The sequence below is a fragment of the Scomber scombrus genome, chromosome 1 (genome assembly GCF_963691925.1).
Source record: "Scomber scombrus chromosome 1, fScoSco1.1, whole genome shotgun sequence".
NCBI classification, from domain to species: domain Eukaryota; kingdom Metazoa; phylum Chordata; class Actinopteri; order Scombriformes; family Scombridae; genus Scomber; species Scomber scombrus.
Window position 1 is genome coordinate 35,105,653 of NC_084970.1, and position 16,170 is coordinate 35,121,822.

The following is a 16,170-nucleotide window of genomic DNA, read 5'->3' on the forward strand; positions in this document are numbered from 1 at the left end:
GATTGACAGGTTGATTGATTCACAGGTTCAGGAGCTCGGACAGATAGACTGTATGAAAATAGCCGTGAACTTGTTTCCAGGTTGCAGTAGGTAGGCGTGCATATACAGTTGGTCTTATGATGTCATTATAATGGAGCAATTGGGAAAAAAAATGTATATCCTGATCAAAATTATATAATCAAATTGTTGAGTAACTTTTATTTGTAACATCACAGTGAAAGTTGCAGAGCAGCAAGGTTCAGTTGTAGTTTTAATGTGTTTCAATCTGTACATAATGTGCTTTAAAGAGTACCATTTAGTGTTTCTTGTTGCTATTAAAATATAATTAAGTACAGTATATATTCACCAAGCCTGACTGCTAATTCTTTATTCTGGTAGCTATCAGTGTTTCATCATGTTAAATTTCACACATTCAGTTTCTTTCTTAGGAGTCTTTCTCTGTACTCAAGTTCGCAGAAATAACCAGACTCACTTCTCTCTATTTCCCTATAATTATATTGTGGTTTATATTGTGTGAAGTAAAAAAATCTCTTCTTTTTTTGCTGTGTAAGTGTGAACACAGTTTATTTGTTCTCAGAAAGAGCGCACGTTTGTTTCTGGTGGAAACGGATGAGGAAGAAAAAAATCACAAAGTGTCGAGTGTGCAGATAACACATCTACTAATATTACTACAACTATGACTGCTAATAAGCTTCTGATTTTTGCACAATATTTGTTTTAATAGGTTTCATGAGCTTTTATATGTGTGGCATTTTATTCTTATTCTTTATTTTTTTTAAGTCACTTCACTGTACGCACATTTTTATTCTAAATATAAACAACAAAATACACTTTCTATTAATCAAAAAAGAGCAGGGTGAAGAAAAAATGTTTATTGCCTGCTCCCTTCACACTCATACATGACCAAAGACAGACGAGTAAACCTAAACATTTAGTTCATATTGTCCAAATATTTTATCTCCAATCATTTGAACATTTATTATAATGAAACCATGTGAGAAGTTTAAAGGGAAAAATCACTATTTGGTGGAGCTGTTAACAACTCATAGACATCTGAAATGTGAGCCTGACTACACACTGCTTTGGCTTCTTTAACAGTGTGTTGTATTTTAAAAGCTTGTTATATTATCCATTGTGTCAAATCTCTCCCTGCCAGTTGTTTCAGTTTTATTCATCCAGGTTTTCAGATCTTTTGTCTCTACTTTAAAACAAAGGAGGAGAACTGAATTTCATGATTGTTGCTCTCAGCTTTGAGAACAAAAAACTACAACATCTCTGCCCTGGATCATCATTCTGGTTCTCTGCAGACGTCACTGTGAACTTTATAGGAACTATTTCTTCAGTAGTTCCAGTGAATGCTGACCACGTCTGTTAAAATGTGACATCGGTCTGTGACCTTTCATTTGTGGTTAATAACCACATCAGCAGAGTAGTATGATCAGCAAAATGTACTTAAAGTATCATAAAGTACTCATTATGCAGAGCAGCTTATTTAGAGTGTTATAATATAATATTATATGGTTTGTTTGTATCACTAACAAATACATTTAAGAGCATTTTAATGTTGTATGTTGTTGTGGAATCATTTTTAGAAAATTTGGTTAGAGTAACAGTACACAAAGAACATTTACTCCATTATAATTAAAAGTTCAAAGATAGGTAACATCACTATAAAATTGACTGACTCAGTAGTTTTCTTTTCCTATTTTCACTTCCTCGTGTGCAGCAGCCTTTCTACGAACGTGCTGTACTTGGTAGTAAACAAACAGACTTCCCCTTTCTTAATGTTGAGAGGAAGCTCAGTTTAACAATGAAATTTCACACTTTTTTTTCCCTTTTGACAATTATTCTGCCGCCGCCGCCGTTTTTTTTACTGATTCCTCAGTGATTTTGGGGAAGTAATTAAAGACGTATTTAGATCCTTAACTTCGGTGGACTTGATACTGCAATCTCAAAATGCTTTGTTAATAGTTAAACATCCTCTATTCAAAATTGTCTATGAATAAAAGTACACTAGTATTACCAGAACAATGTACTTAGTGTCATGTTGGTTATTATGCAGTATAATAACCACATCTTATTCTTATTAGTGTATGGAGACATCACCTAAATTAGTTTAATTAGCCACATTTGTGCGTGTCTGCGGGGCATTGTAATCCACAATAATGCACCATCTTTTATATATTTTGTAGTTAAAAGCAAAGTAGCAACGTTAGCAGACAAATATAAGCAAGTTAAAAAGTTGAATATGTCCTCTGACTTTTAGTGATAGATGTATAAGGTGCCACAGATTGGAAACACTCTCATAAAGTTAAAGTATTTGTAAATGTTTTGGAGTGCCTCAGGTAATCATAATCGGTCCACTATTATTGTGTATATTAATGACCTCTGCTTTGTATATGAATAATCTTCTTGTGTTTTTTATCCTGACACCAAATTAATCTTTTTCTCTTCCACAAACAGATTTCCATTTCTCTATTTAACACACTGCCACCAAATTATCTGCTCCTATAACACTGTCAGAGTTTTTGAAAAAATCAATGCATAGTTTGGTAACATCACTTCTTTCTAACTCTGTGCTTCCTGCATGTTTTCATTTCCAAACTTGTAGTCTTCAGCCCCAACTGACACTAACTCAAGTAAGACTGTATATACGGATGAGTGAAGCAAGGTGTGATGTTACCTGTTGGTTTCATTGGATCTGGTTTGAAGCCAGAAGTTGCAGCTTATGTTTGGTGAAGACTTTTACATTTGGAGCCAGGACCTTCAAATAATTTGGAGCCAGTATGGTGTGTTGCCTTTCACACCACACTACCTCAGATCCATGCTAATGTTAACTTAGTTGTCTTGTAATCAAGTAACATTAAACTTGGTGAAATTTTGAGACAATAGTCCAACTCAGTGTGAGTCCTGGAGAGCAGTAGGTGAGCCAACTGTCAATCAACCCCCACGTAGCAGAAATCAAAGCTACTATAAGTCTTCAAATCTTTAACAGAGTAATAAGGATTTATTGATCATTTGTTGATTATGGGTGTCTGGTTTTTGCTGTGTTGTTTCTTCATGTTGATTGTGTTGCTGTCTCAGTTCCAGTGAGACAACCTGAGTGAACATAGTTTAAAATAAGAGAGCGTCCCTCAAGCTAATGTCTGTCTCGGATAGAAATCCCCTCTCTCTTCTTGTCGGCAGGAATATTCCATGAATGTAACCTAAAATGAGAAGCAGCAATTAAAACATACATTTCTGTAAGGCTTTTTTGCAGAATTGTATTACACTTTTTTTTTCTCTCTGTAGAGCACAAAATAGCACTCGACAGAGAAAAGAGGAAAGAGATGGACACCACACGCTACTTTCTTAGAACAGTTAACACTTCGAAAATTATTTGAAATGGACTCCACTGTGTATAAAAGGAGCCCAGAGCAGAGTCTCCAGAACCAGATCACCCCTGAAGATCAAGATCAAGCTTTCATCCAAACAGCAACACATCAGTCTCTGTCGGGGAACCATGAAGACGCTGCCGACTCTCATACTTCTGGCTCTGATCTGCTTCCTGCATCACAGCTCTGCAAGTCAGTGACTCTGCTTGATTTCCTCTGCTTGAGACGCCACTATAACTGCATTTAAGAGACAGAGTGTGACAAATGTTTATGTATGTGTGTCCACAGGTCTGTTTGGTCCAGGTGATGTCTCTGCTGAACCATGCTGTCCAGGCTTCACTAAAAGGTTAATTCCCAAGCCGAAGGTGAAACATGTGGCGAAGACTTCGAATAGCTGTAAAATCACAGCGATTGTGTAAGTATACAGGTTTTGTTTGTTGGATTTGCATTAGATGGTGCACATGTTAATCATCTACTCTATATTATTAATACTTCTAATGCAAACTACTTTATATCGAGAGGTTATTTAATCTATAACGATGCCTCATATTTTATGAGGATTCATATATTTTTGTATGTAAATCCACGTCTAACTGTGCAGGTAAAGATGTCAGATTAATAAGTTAGAAATACACTATTACACTTCTAAAATGCTGCGAAATATAAATATTAAAATAAGTAAAAGTACCTGAAAATACAGAATACAGTACTTAGAGCCCCTGAAAATGTAATTTCTGAAGTATTTCTCTAAAACAATAAATATTTTAACTAAATAAGCAACAAAACACAAATATAGAAATCTTAGATGCCAGTCGGCAAATGATTGAAATGTTTAGTAGTTTTTAGAGTCTCCACAGGGGGGAACTGTTTAGTTATTGTGTGAACAGACCTGCTGGTCCAAAACAGGATGGATTTCCACTTCCAGCAGCTACAACAGTAACATGCTGCTCTAACACTGATGCTTCACTATTAATAATCTAATGATGTCATATATAATAATATATCAGTCAGAGGACCAAACCACTACTTTTACTGTAATACTGCATACTACATCAAGCTCATAATACTTATGAATTATATTGTGCACATGTTAATCATCTACTCCACAGATCCCCTAAATACTTGATTTGACAAAAATGTAGTTTTCAGAGTCTCCACATGAGGAGAGCTGTTTAGTCATTATGTGAACAGACCTGCAAATTCAATACAGGATTAATTTGATTAATTTCGTTTTCTGCTACTTTACAATTATACTTCACTTAATTTCTGAAATAAATATTGTACATTTGACTTCTTACAAAAAGCAGTGTGTAGTCGGGCTCACATTTCAGATGTCTATGAGTTGTTAACAGCTCCACCAAATAGTGATTTTTCCCTCTAAACTTTTCACATGGTTTCATTTCAATAAATGTTCAAATGATCCAATATTTCAGCAAAAATCAAAGATTAGAGAAAAAGTCCAAAAACTGAAAAAAGATTTGTGTATCAGAACTTAGTTTTTTCCTGTTTACATGGCTGTTTTTCGTACTTTTACTTCAGTAAAGGGACTGATAATTTAATTCTTTTTTTCCGAGAAGAAATTTTTATAGGACCTGTACCCTGAAATGTTTAGTAGTTTTCAGAGTTTTCACTGTTCAGGTTACTTAAGTAAAGTAAATTAATGAAGGAAAATGATTATTTTTATGTTGTACATCAGTAAAGGACCTGAACACTACAGCTGTGTACAATTACACAAAAATAACAGTGCACAATATGTTTTGTGTGTTTCTTACAGAGTCACAACTGTGTGTGATGTGACGTCTTGTATCGATCCCGAATGGCAATGGGCGAAGAATCTGTTGGATGAATTTGAGACAGCAACTTTTAACAACACGTCACCTTCTGCTCCTTTCAACACATCCAACTGTGACAAAGAAAAAAAATTGCAGAAAGCCAGCGGGTGAATGCTGTTCCGTTATTACATGTAATAATGTAATTCATTTAATTTTTATATTATTGTTTTATTGGCTGTATCATTGATGATTACACAGTCTTTAACATTTTCACTTTGAATGTTTCATACCATAGATTGGTGTAGGATTATTGGAAAATAACAAGTGGTACTACTGTTTATTACGGGTTTTTAATTGTATGTTTATTATTACTATGAGTTACTGCCCCTCTGTGAAACAGCTGTATCTTTCTATTTTGTACTTAGTTTTCAGCTTTTTGAGAGTTGGAGCTCGATGTGTTTTTTGTGTATTGAGACAGAAGGTAAAAGTTATTTAAAATAAATAATTTAATGTAAATTATACTATTTAAAAGGGGGGAAAGATCCGCTACAAATTGTGAATACACATCCAGCTACGCAAATATGTGTGTACATTTTGAAATGTAATATTATATAAATGTTGATGTGAACGTCTGTGTTGGTTTTCAAGAATAAATTATAGAAATACAAATGTCATTGAGTGTTAATTTCAGTAGTATTTAAAAAAAAAAGAATAAAATATGAAGCTAAAATGTCATCATTACTGCAATAATAATAACAACACATGTGAGCCTCCCTATTCAGCATTTATAAGCAGTATACAAATGGTTTATAACACTATAATCTAGTTGTGTGGTGTTCATTGTGCAGAGTGGCTACTTTAGAGTGTTATATTATTATAGTATATTGTTTGTTTGTGTCACTAGCAAATACATTTAAGAGCATTTTAATGTTGTATATTGTTGTGGAACCATTTTTAGATACTTTGGTTTGATTAATAGTAACAGTACTGCATCATAATATATAAGTTTATCATATGTGTTTAGTATTAATAATAGTACACTGCATATATATAGCACCTTTCACATAAAGTGCAAAACTTCTTTTTTTTTAAAAATCCAATCCAATCCAATTTTATTTGTTAAGCACTTTAACACAACCAAAGTTGACCAAAGTGCTGTACAGAAGAATAAATAAGAGACATAACAGCTCACATGAGGCCCAAAATTACATATAAAATACAAAAATAAATTAAAAGAAAAGGAAGAGACAATTAAAACAACAGAATATTAAAATATATTTTATGTAAGAACTTGTAACTATATGTGGCAAATAAAGTATTAATAATAAAGTACAAAGTAGCATTAAATAGACCCAGAAGTCGCTTGACTATTATTAGTATGTGCCAGGGTTTCCCCTAGGCTGGGTCGTAATCAGGCGGGGAGTTCCGGTCCTCTGAAATGATGCCAATGTGGAAGTAACTTAAAACTGCATTCTATCAAAAGTCCACCAGGGGGCGACCGTTTTGGTGTCAAAAGGACTTCCGTCTCTATACAAGTCAATGGAGAATTCACCAACTTCTCACTTGATTTCTAACCTCAGTAAACGTTTTCAAAATGTGTTTATGGTCTCAATCGCTAGTTTAAAGCCTTCTTCAATGCAGTATGATGTTCATTTGGGACATTTTGGCCTCCCTGATTTTATATTTGACGATAAAGCAGGGTATGCATTAGGGCGTGGCTACGTCGTGATTGACAGGTTGATTGGTTCACAGGTTCAGGAGGGCGCCTCATGCTCCTCCTGATGCCCATATAAGTAGAATCCATGTTTTTATTTCTCCCAGCATGCACCTGAAATTTTCAACATGGCGCTGCTCATATCTGATACGATTGGCTTCCGAGCAGCAGTCCACAAACCAATGGGTGACATCACGGATGTTACGTCCATTTCTTATATACAGTGTATGGTCGTAAAATGAATTGGGGCTCATCCGGAATATATGGAGAAGTAAATGTGAGCACAGTTATCATTTTGTGGGGTAACGCTTCAGTGTTTTGCACTTGGCTACATCTCCAGTCTTCGGTGATACACTGAGTTCAGCATTTTAATGTAAACCTCGAGCCTGGTAAGCCAATGAAGACTAGCTAGGTTAGTTATCCATATCAGTGGGCAGGTAGTGCCGTTCTAGAGCTGGTTTCCCTCGGTTGGGAAGCAGTTTGGTTATGATCCTTTTGTGTGAGCATCTCTACTTTTTTGTTTGTTATTTTTTCTTTTGGAGCTGTGTTAATACTTTTGTGTGCAGTTGCCATTTAAAGCTGAGCAGGTGGACCCAACTGCAGGAGACAGAAGTCAGAAAAAGGTTTTATTTCTAGGACATGTACAAAAACCAAGAAAAAACTACTGACAAGAACAGGTGAAAGCTGACAAATCTAGACGAGACTTAACAGAGGATCCAACAAAGACTGAGCAGAAAACCAAGACTTAAATACACAAGGGGTATCATGAACAAGACACAGGTGAGTAAAACAAGACACAGGTGAAGCACATGAGGAAATCAACTAAGGCGGGAAACAACAGGAAGTAAAGATGACAGAAACACAAGGAGAAAACATTTCAAATTAAAACAGGAACTAAAACAGAAAGTTCAGGCAGCTGTAACTTGTGGTTTATGGCCTTTGTGTTCTGGTACCTGCACTACACTTTTGTCGGGTCACTAACTTTCACTAAGTAACTTTCACAGATCATAACACAAAAGTGCAACAACCATTACATTATTGGGGGCTTGTCTGGGACAAAGTAGCATAAAATAGAAATACTCAAGTAAAGCATAAGTACCTTAAATTTGTACCTCGGTGCAGCACTCAAATGTAAAAAGTAAAATCAATCTGTGGATTTTGTCCTCCATCACTTACACTGAAAGCACATTTGAAGGAGATATTTTAATAGTCAGTATGAACAGGAGGAATGATTACAGAGAGGAAAACATCTTTCACTGTTCATATGAACACCTGACTGCTGGTTTAAGACACACTTTAAAAATTGTGAACCTGTCCTTTACTGAATGTCAGAGAGTGTTTCTGTAGGTTTTACACTTCTTTTTTAATGGAGAAAAAACATTAACAATCACATTAATATAGTCCTATGTTGCCTAAAACATTTGGGGCCTTTAGAAAACTTCAGGTTAACAAAATGGTGCTCAGGGTGTTTTTACTACTCTCAAATTTAAAAATTGGTCAAATTTGATCTGAACAGTATGTAAGGGTTAAAGTACCAATACACAGAGAACATTTACTCCATTATAATTAAAAGTTCAAAGATAGGTAACATCACTATAAAATTGACTGACTCAGTAGTTTTCTTTTCCTATTTTCACTTCCTCGTGTGCAGCAGCCTTTCTACGAACATGCTGTACTTGGTAGTAAACAAACAGAAATCCCCTTTCTTAATGTTGAGAGGAAGCTCAGTTTAATGATCACAGTTCATTTTAACAAATATTCTGCCACTGCTGCAGTTTTTTTTACTGATTTCCTCAGTCATTTTGGGGAAGTAATGAAAGAAGTATTCAGATCCTTAACTTCAGTGGACGTGATACTGCAATCTCAAAATGCTTTTTAAGTAAAAGTTAAACTTCAAAATTCTCTGAGTAAAAGAACACTAGTATTACCAGCACAATGTACTTAGTGTCATGTTGGTTATTATGCAGTATAATAACCACATCTTATTCTTATTAGTGTATGGTGACTTAATTAGTTTAATCAGCCACACCTGTGCGTGTTTGCATGGCATTGTAATCCACAATAATGCACCATATTTGATATATTTTGTAGTTAAAAGCAAAGTAGCAACGTTAGCAGACAAATATAAGCAAGTTAAAAAGTTGAATATGTCCTCTGATTTTTAGTGGTAGATTTATAAGGTGCCACAGATTGGAAACACTCTCATGAAGTCAAAGTATTTGTAAATGTTTTGGAGTGCTTTTGGAGTGTGTTTTATCCTGACACCAAATTAATCTTTTTCTCTTCTCCAAACAGATTTTTTTTATTTCTCTATTTAACACACTGCCACCAAATGATCTGCTCCTATAACACTGTCAGAGTTTTTGAAAAAAATCAATGCATAGTTTGATAACATCACTTCTTTCTAACTCTGTGCCTTCTGGATGTTTTCATTTCCAAACTTGTAGTCTTCAGCCCCAACTGACACTAACTCAAGTGAGTGAAGCAAGGTGTGACGTCAACTGTGAGTTTCATTGGATCCGGTTTGAAGCCCAAAATTGCAGCTTATGTTTGGCTACATCTTTTCAGTTTGGAGCCAGTATGATGTGTTGCCTTTCATACTCTGGAAACACACCACACTACCTCAGACCCAAGCTAATGTTAACTTACTTGTATCGTAGTTTAAGTAACATTAAACGTTTGTGACAGTAGTCCGACTCAGTGCAAGGACTGGAGAGCAGCAGGTGAGCCAACTGTCAATCACAGCTGTCAATCAACCCCCATGTATCAGATATCAAAACTTCTATAAGTCTTCAAATCTTATTAATGGACAAGTAATTTCCAAAGTGACCACCAGCAAACTTATTAGAGGCCCTCAATTTAGTGATTGAGACTTACTGAAAAACATCATTGACTTACAAGTGGAGGCTTTTTGACTGGGAGTCAGTTGGAGTATCTTGTGGTCATATGTGGCACTTTAAGGATATTCTGCCTCAAGACATTTTAGTTGCTGCTTGGATTTCACACAGCTCCCTGTGGAGCCACAATATTTTAAAAATAATCATAATAATTCATGCATTTCCATTCACCTATAGAACATTTCATCTATATCATTCCAATCAGGTTGACATCAGTACTGAAACTCATGAATCGTATGTGCAAATTGTGTTAAAAATGTCCACTAATACCCAGTCTCATGGTGTCACGATATTGAAGCTATTAGAAGGAAATTAGATATCCTGATTAGAAATCAATCATCACATTTGTTTTAAGTAAATTTGATTCATAACTGCACCTTTTTAAAGGAATAAACTGCAAACTTCCCTCAAACTACCTTTTTTCATTCTCCTCGGAGATCATAAAACTTTATCTGATGGTTTTTATGAAGATTGTAACTGTTTCTATTAATTATTTGTTGATTGTAGGTGTCTGGCCTTTGCTGTGTTGTTTCTTTATGCTGATTGTGTTGCTGTCTTAATTCCAGTGAGACAACCTGAGTGAACACAGTTTTCAAATAAGAGAGCGTCCCTCATGCTAATGTCTGTCTCTGATAGAAATCCCCTCTCTCTTCTTGTTGGCAGGAATATTCCATGAATGAAACCTAAAATGGGAAGCAGCAATTCAAACATACTTTTTAATTTCTGTCAGGCTTTTTTGCAGAATTGTATTACACATTATTGGGTTCTTCTTTTTTCTCCGTAGAGCCCAAAATAGAGGAAGAAAGATAGACATCACACGCTACTTTCTTAGAACAGCATGCACTTTGAAATTATTTGAAATGGACTGTGCTGTGTATAAAAGGAGCCCAGAGCAGAGTCTCCAGTACCAGATCACCTCTGAAGATCAAGATCAAGCTTTCATCCAAACAGCAACACATCAGTCTCTGTCGGGGAACCATGAAGACGCTGCTGACTCTCATACTTCTGGCTCTGATCTGCTTCCTGCATCACAGCTCTGCAAGTCAGTGACTCTGCTTGATTTCCTCTGCTTGAGACGCCACAATAACTGCATTTAAGAGACAGATTGTTACAAATTTGTGTGTGTCCACAGCTCTGAACGCTCCAGGTCTGGTCTCTGAGGAATGCTGTCTAAGCTTCACTAAAAGGTTAATTCCTAAGCCAAAGGTGAAACATGTGGCGATGACCCCGAGTCGCTGTAAAATCACAGCCATTGTGTAAGTATACTGGTTTTGATTGTTGCATTTGCATTAGATGGTGCACATGTTAATCATTTACTCCATATTATTAATACTTCTAATGCCAACTACTTTATATTGAGGTGTTATTTCATCTATAACGGTGCCTCATATTAATGAGGTTTCATATATTTTTGTATGTAAATCTCTTGTGCAGGTAAAGTTGTCAGATTAATGAGTTAGAAATACACTATTTCACTTCAAAATGTTTTGAAATATAAAGATGAAATTAAGTAAAAGTACGTGAAAATACATAATACAGTACTTAAAGACCCTGAAAATGTAATTTCTCAAGTATTTCCTAGAACTACTGTATAACTATTTATAACTAAATAAGCAACAAATCACAAATATAGAAATCTTAGATGCCAGTCGGCAAATGATTAAAATGTTTAGTAGTTTTTAGAGTCTCCACAGGGGGGAGCTGTTTAGTTATTGTTTGAACAGACCTGAACCAGTATTATCAGTATTAATAATCTAATGATGTCATATAAAATAATATATCAGTCAGAGGGACCAAACCACTACTTTTACTGTAATACTGCATACTACATCACTCATAATACTGCGGTACTTTTACTGTAATACTGCATACTACATCGCTCATAATACTGCAGTACTTTTACTGTAATACTGCATACTACATCAAGTTCATAATAACCTGAATACTGAAAATAGATGAAAATCAATGGCACTGTGTGTGTAATTGTGCTTCTAACAGTGCACAATATGTTTTATGTGTTTCTTACAGAGTCACAACTGTGTGTGGTAAGGAGTCTTGTCTCGATCCCGAATGGCCACAGGCGAAGAAACTGTTGGCAGAGTTTGAGAAGGCAACTGCTAACAACAAGTTACCTTCTGCCCCTTTCAACATATCCAAGTGTGACAAACAAAAGAAACAGCAGTAATCCAGTGGGTGAATGCTGGTCCTTTGTTCACCGTAATTACGTGTAAATTATGTATTTTATTGGCTGTTATAACTGATAATCAATGATGATTACACAGAAAAGTATCTTTGTATGTTAAAGTTGTCTTTAACTGACATTTTCACTTTGAATTATTCATATCAGAGTTTGGTGTAAGATTTCTATAAAATAATAAATAGTACTACTGTTTATATTGCTGATTTTTAATTGTCAATGGTAAATGGAAATTGTATGTTTATTATTACTACGAGTTACTGCCCCTCTGTTTTTTTAATTTTGGAGCTCTATATATTTCTATGCATTGAGACAGAAGGTAAAGGCTATTTAATCAATAATTTAATGTACATTATACTATTTAAAAAGAACCGCTACACCCTCCATGACAATACACATCTTTCCGCACAAATATGTTTGTACATTTTGAAATGTCCATAATTATATAAATGTCGATGTAAACTTCTTTGTTGATTTCCAAGAATAAAACCTGTTGAGACAGAAATACAACGGTCATTGAGTGTTAATTTAGGTAGCATTAGAAAAAATTAATTGAAATTGAAATCATTAAAAGTCATTACTGTAATTATAATGACAAATGTAAGCCTCCCTATTCAGCATTTATAAGCAGTATATAAATGGTTTATAACAGTATAATTTAGTTGTAAGCATATTAAAAACGGATGTAATAATATCAAATGTCTTTATAGGAAAACTTATAATTGTTGAAAAATACTATACAGTACAATACTATACAATACTATACTGTACTATACTATACTATACTTATACTGTGGTCATACAACAAGTCCACCAAATTAAACACCACAAAATTCATCGTTTGACCATGGGACCTTAACTCCTGTGTTTATTATTGTAGCCATGACGACAAAGGTGGCCTAACTTTAAGGCTTTAAGGGACAATTTCTCATGCTTTCTCTAACCTTAACAAAGTGATCATTTTAACCCAAACCAGGATCTTTACCTAAACCTAACCAGACCTTAACCACAGCGCTGTCACATCATAAAACATCATTATTGCTTAACATTAACAGTGATGTGTGACAGTTTTGGAAAGCACAGACTGATAATGGTATCCTGCAGATTTCTGCTGATGGGGGCATCAGATTAGAAAAAGCTCATTTGTGTCATTTGGGAGTCATGTGGTCAAACTGTGCATTTGCATCGTATCATGTGCAGGTCTTGTGGCTTTTTAGCTCTGTTTTGGTCTCCACCAACTCCTCAGAAACCTCAGATAACTGAATTTGTCTGTCTCCTGTTTGGTAATATTAGTGTAACTTTGAAAGCGTGAGCTGAGCAGTTGTAGCGTGCGTGTAAATGAAGTAACATTATCAAAGTCATATCTTCAATGTTTTCTGTCTCAGTGTGTCTAACATTACAGGTTGAAATGTTTCAAATTTAAGAATAAAGAACCTGAACCTTACCTTGAGAGGCAACTAGATTTGCGATATCACAGGAGAATACATTTTGTCAGGCTTCAAGTTAATTGCTTGACGTTTGATCAACGTCTCAAATCCAGCTGCCTCATCAGGTAAAATGGTTCATCTAATCACCTGTCAAGTATTTTTTGAAGACGTCCCCCCTTTTACAGTTTACATGGACGACTGCTCAGATAGTATTATGTAACATCTAACCATCTGAAGTTAACATGAACCTGGACAGTTAATGCTCTGCTGCCATTTAGCATTACGTGTTTCCAAACTGCATTAGACAATTGAATATCATGTATAGAGCTGGGTATCGGAACTCAGTATCTTTAAGGTATTGACCGAAATAAATTGGGTACCAAGTAGTATCGAAACATCCGTCGTCAAACGATACCTGCAATCAATCCTTTTTGCACCCAGAACTACAAAATATGACTATTTGTATGGACTTGCTCACAGCCATATGTGGAGGAGTGCTGGCATTTTATGCAATTTAATGCTTCTATTCACATGATGGGTATCGAAGGAAGTATTCTGGTATCTATATCACTTTAAGGGTACTTGGATTGGTATTGGTATTGTAATTTTTTAAATGTTACCCAGGCCTAATCATGTATCAACTGATGACAGTACACACAACATCTGCTGGTGAAATTACGTGATTTGGAGTAAATGTTTATTTACTATCATCTGGTGCCTCAATGGTCAATTTGAGTCCTTTTACCTGTTGTCCTTCGGATCAATTTTTAACCCAGGAGGATAACAGGTGTTAACTCAAAAATGAGGTATAATTTTATTAAATGAGACCTATTGACCATAATTTCCAAACAAAATATGTGTAAAACTTGTGGTAATAAGTTGGAATGAAGTTGGCAAAAAAGGTCCAACACAGAATTGGGTGATAATTTATACGTTATGCTCAACCAACCAACCGGTCAACGCAGATGGTCGCCCACCGACTCGACTCGACTCTACTCGTTTTTTTCACTACGGATAGTACCTGGTACCTGGTACTTTTTTAGTATCTGCTCTGCCGAGGTTCCAAGTGAGCCGAGCCGATACTAAATATGACGTCAACAGACTGCCAGCCACTGATTGGTCAGAGAGTCTTCACGAGTCATGAGCCGTCCGACACAAGAACCCAGCATTTTTAAATACAGGCAGCAGCTTTACAGCTATACGGCTCAATTTTCTTGCTTTGTGTGAGACAGAAAGCCACAAACAGCAGCAAGTACACCACTGCCTCCATGTCCTCCATTGTTTATGTGTTTTGTGTCGCGTATAATACGAAGTCACAGCAGTTTCGCGGAGCCGTGCTATGACGACCCCGCCTATGTTGAGTAGGTACTTTTTTGTAATGGAAAAGGTTGTTCCTGGAACCGTACCTAGCTGAGTCGAGCCGAGTCGAGCCAAGTAGTGCTAGAACTGTACAGTGGAAAAGCGGCACTAGAGTCCGGTTCTGTCTGAGGTTTCTTGACTTTTATTGTGATTTGGCGCTACATATATATAAAGACTGATCGATTAACAATCAAACCAAACAGGGTCAATTTTGACCCAGGAAGACAACAGGAATAACTCTATGACCCTAATTTCCACCAAGAAAACCCGAAAAAAAAGTGTAAAACCTGTGGTAAAATGCTGGAATGAAGTTGGCTAAAAAGGTCTAACACAGCATTGGGAGATAATTTAAACCTTTATGCTTTATAAACAGTCAAACCAAACACAAAAATTGTACGGTCGACAGGAAGACAACAGGACGGATTATCAGGTTATGATGGACACATACTGTACAAATAAATCATGTAATTCCCTCCACTTGAGCATCTTAAGGAGAGAGTTGTTGATGTTTCAGGCAGTTTGTGTTACAGTTTTCTCCATCAGGACAGCAGGCAGAGCAGGTTGGACGAAGAAAGAGCGATCAGTGGACTTTTCAATGTTCCCGTTGTTTCTGAGTGGAAGTAAGACACAGATAGAAAGACGCTCTTCAAAACACTCCATCTGTGCCCTGAAACACTAAACGCTCTTAATAACAGCAGGTGTTAGTGAGAAGAGAGTTTACTTTGATTCAAGTGGAAACAAAGACTGAAACAGATCCAAAACCGTCAGATGGATTTAAATGTTCAGACAGGACATTTTCAACCAGGCTACACACACATATGCTTTAACCCTGTAACACCAAGTGAATCATATTTGATCCATGAGTTTTAGAGAGCTCTCCATCATCAATGTAAAAACCTGATGTATATGATCAGATACATGTAGTACACAGATAAACCACCAGGGGGCCTGTTGAAAAACATTCAAATAGTTACTGATACTTCAATAGGAATAGTTACTGGATTGATGCAATGTTGAATTACTAAATATTTTGTAGCTTATTTTATGGTTAATTCCTGTTGAAAATGTGAGTATCAGATTAGAAACAGCAGGTATAGAAGCTCATTTATCTGTAAATCTGTCAGCTGTTACTTTATTATTTCATGTTGTGGGTGATATGAGCTCTATGAAGGACCTTTAAGGGCTTAAACATGTTATATTCTGTATGTTATTGTTTGTTTGAAAGAAAAACTAAAATACTAAACATTGAGTAGGTGGTGATATGAGCTATATGCAGGACCTATAAGGGCTTAAAAATGTTGTATTTAATAGGTTTTTCTTTGTTAAAAAAAATGCTTTGAAAATAAAAAATTCCAGATGTGTCAAATATGATACCAAACAAAACTTCATATATGTAAAGTGTTATTTATCCAGTAAACAGTAATTTCTCA

At 35.7% G+C, this 16,170-nt stretch overlaps 1 protein-coding gene and 1 long non-coding RNA gene across 4 annotated transcripts; one reads left to right on the plus strand and one right to left on the minus strand.

Annotated features, from left to right (window-relative positions):
- The first annotated feature begins 3,448 nt into the window (after positions 1-3,448).
- On the plus strand, positions 3,449-12,453 carry LOC133985857 (C-C motif chemokine 22-like). Of its 3 annotated transcripts, XM_062425777.1 has the most exons (4): positions 3,449-3,566; positions 3,663-3,720; positions 10,945-11,013; positions 11,786-12,453. In XM_062425777.1, exons 1-4 carry the CDS (start codon positions 3,503-3,505, stop codon positions 11,940-11,942), a joined length of 348 nt encoding a protein of 115 aa, XP_062281761.1. In that variant the 5' UTR covers positions 3,449-3,502; the 3' UTR covers positions 11,943-12,453. The 3 variants fall into 3 exon arrangements, with proteins under 3 accessions (XP_062281761.1, XP_062281684.1, XP_062281606.1); XM_062425700.1 differs by lacking the exon at positions 10,945-11,013 and having other exon boundaries at positions 3,663-3,789; XM_062425622.1 differs by lacking the exons at positions 10,945-11,013; positions 11,786-12,453 and adding an exon at positions 5,149-5,328 and having other exon boundaries at positions 3,663-3,789.
- A 1,723-nt stretch (positions 12,454-14,176) lies between these two features.
- On the minus strand, positions 14,177-15,562 carry LOC133987776 (uncharacterized). The gene is made up of 2 exons (XR_009925585.1): positions 15,028-15,562; positions 14,177-14,246 (listed from the first exon to the last, which is right to left on the minus strand). It is a non-coding gene; the product is annotated as an uncharacterized LOC133987776 (long non-coding RNA).
- Positions 15,563-16,170: the final 608 nt, after the last annotated feature.

Coding starts and splice junctions, on each gene's coding strand:
- LOC133985857 (XM_062425622.1), top strand. CDS start 3,503: ATGAAGACGCTGCCGACTCTCATACTTCTGGCTCTGATCTGCTTCCTG. Junction 3,567..3,662: donor CCTGCATCACAGCTCTGCAA/GTCAGTGACTCT, acceptor GTGTGTCCACAG/GTCTGTTTGGTCCAGGTGAT. Junction 3,790..5,148: donor TGTAAAATCACAGCGATTGT/GTAAGTATACAG, acceptor TGTTTCTTACAG/AGTCACAACTGTGTGTGATG.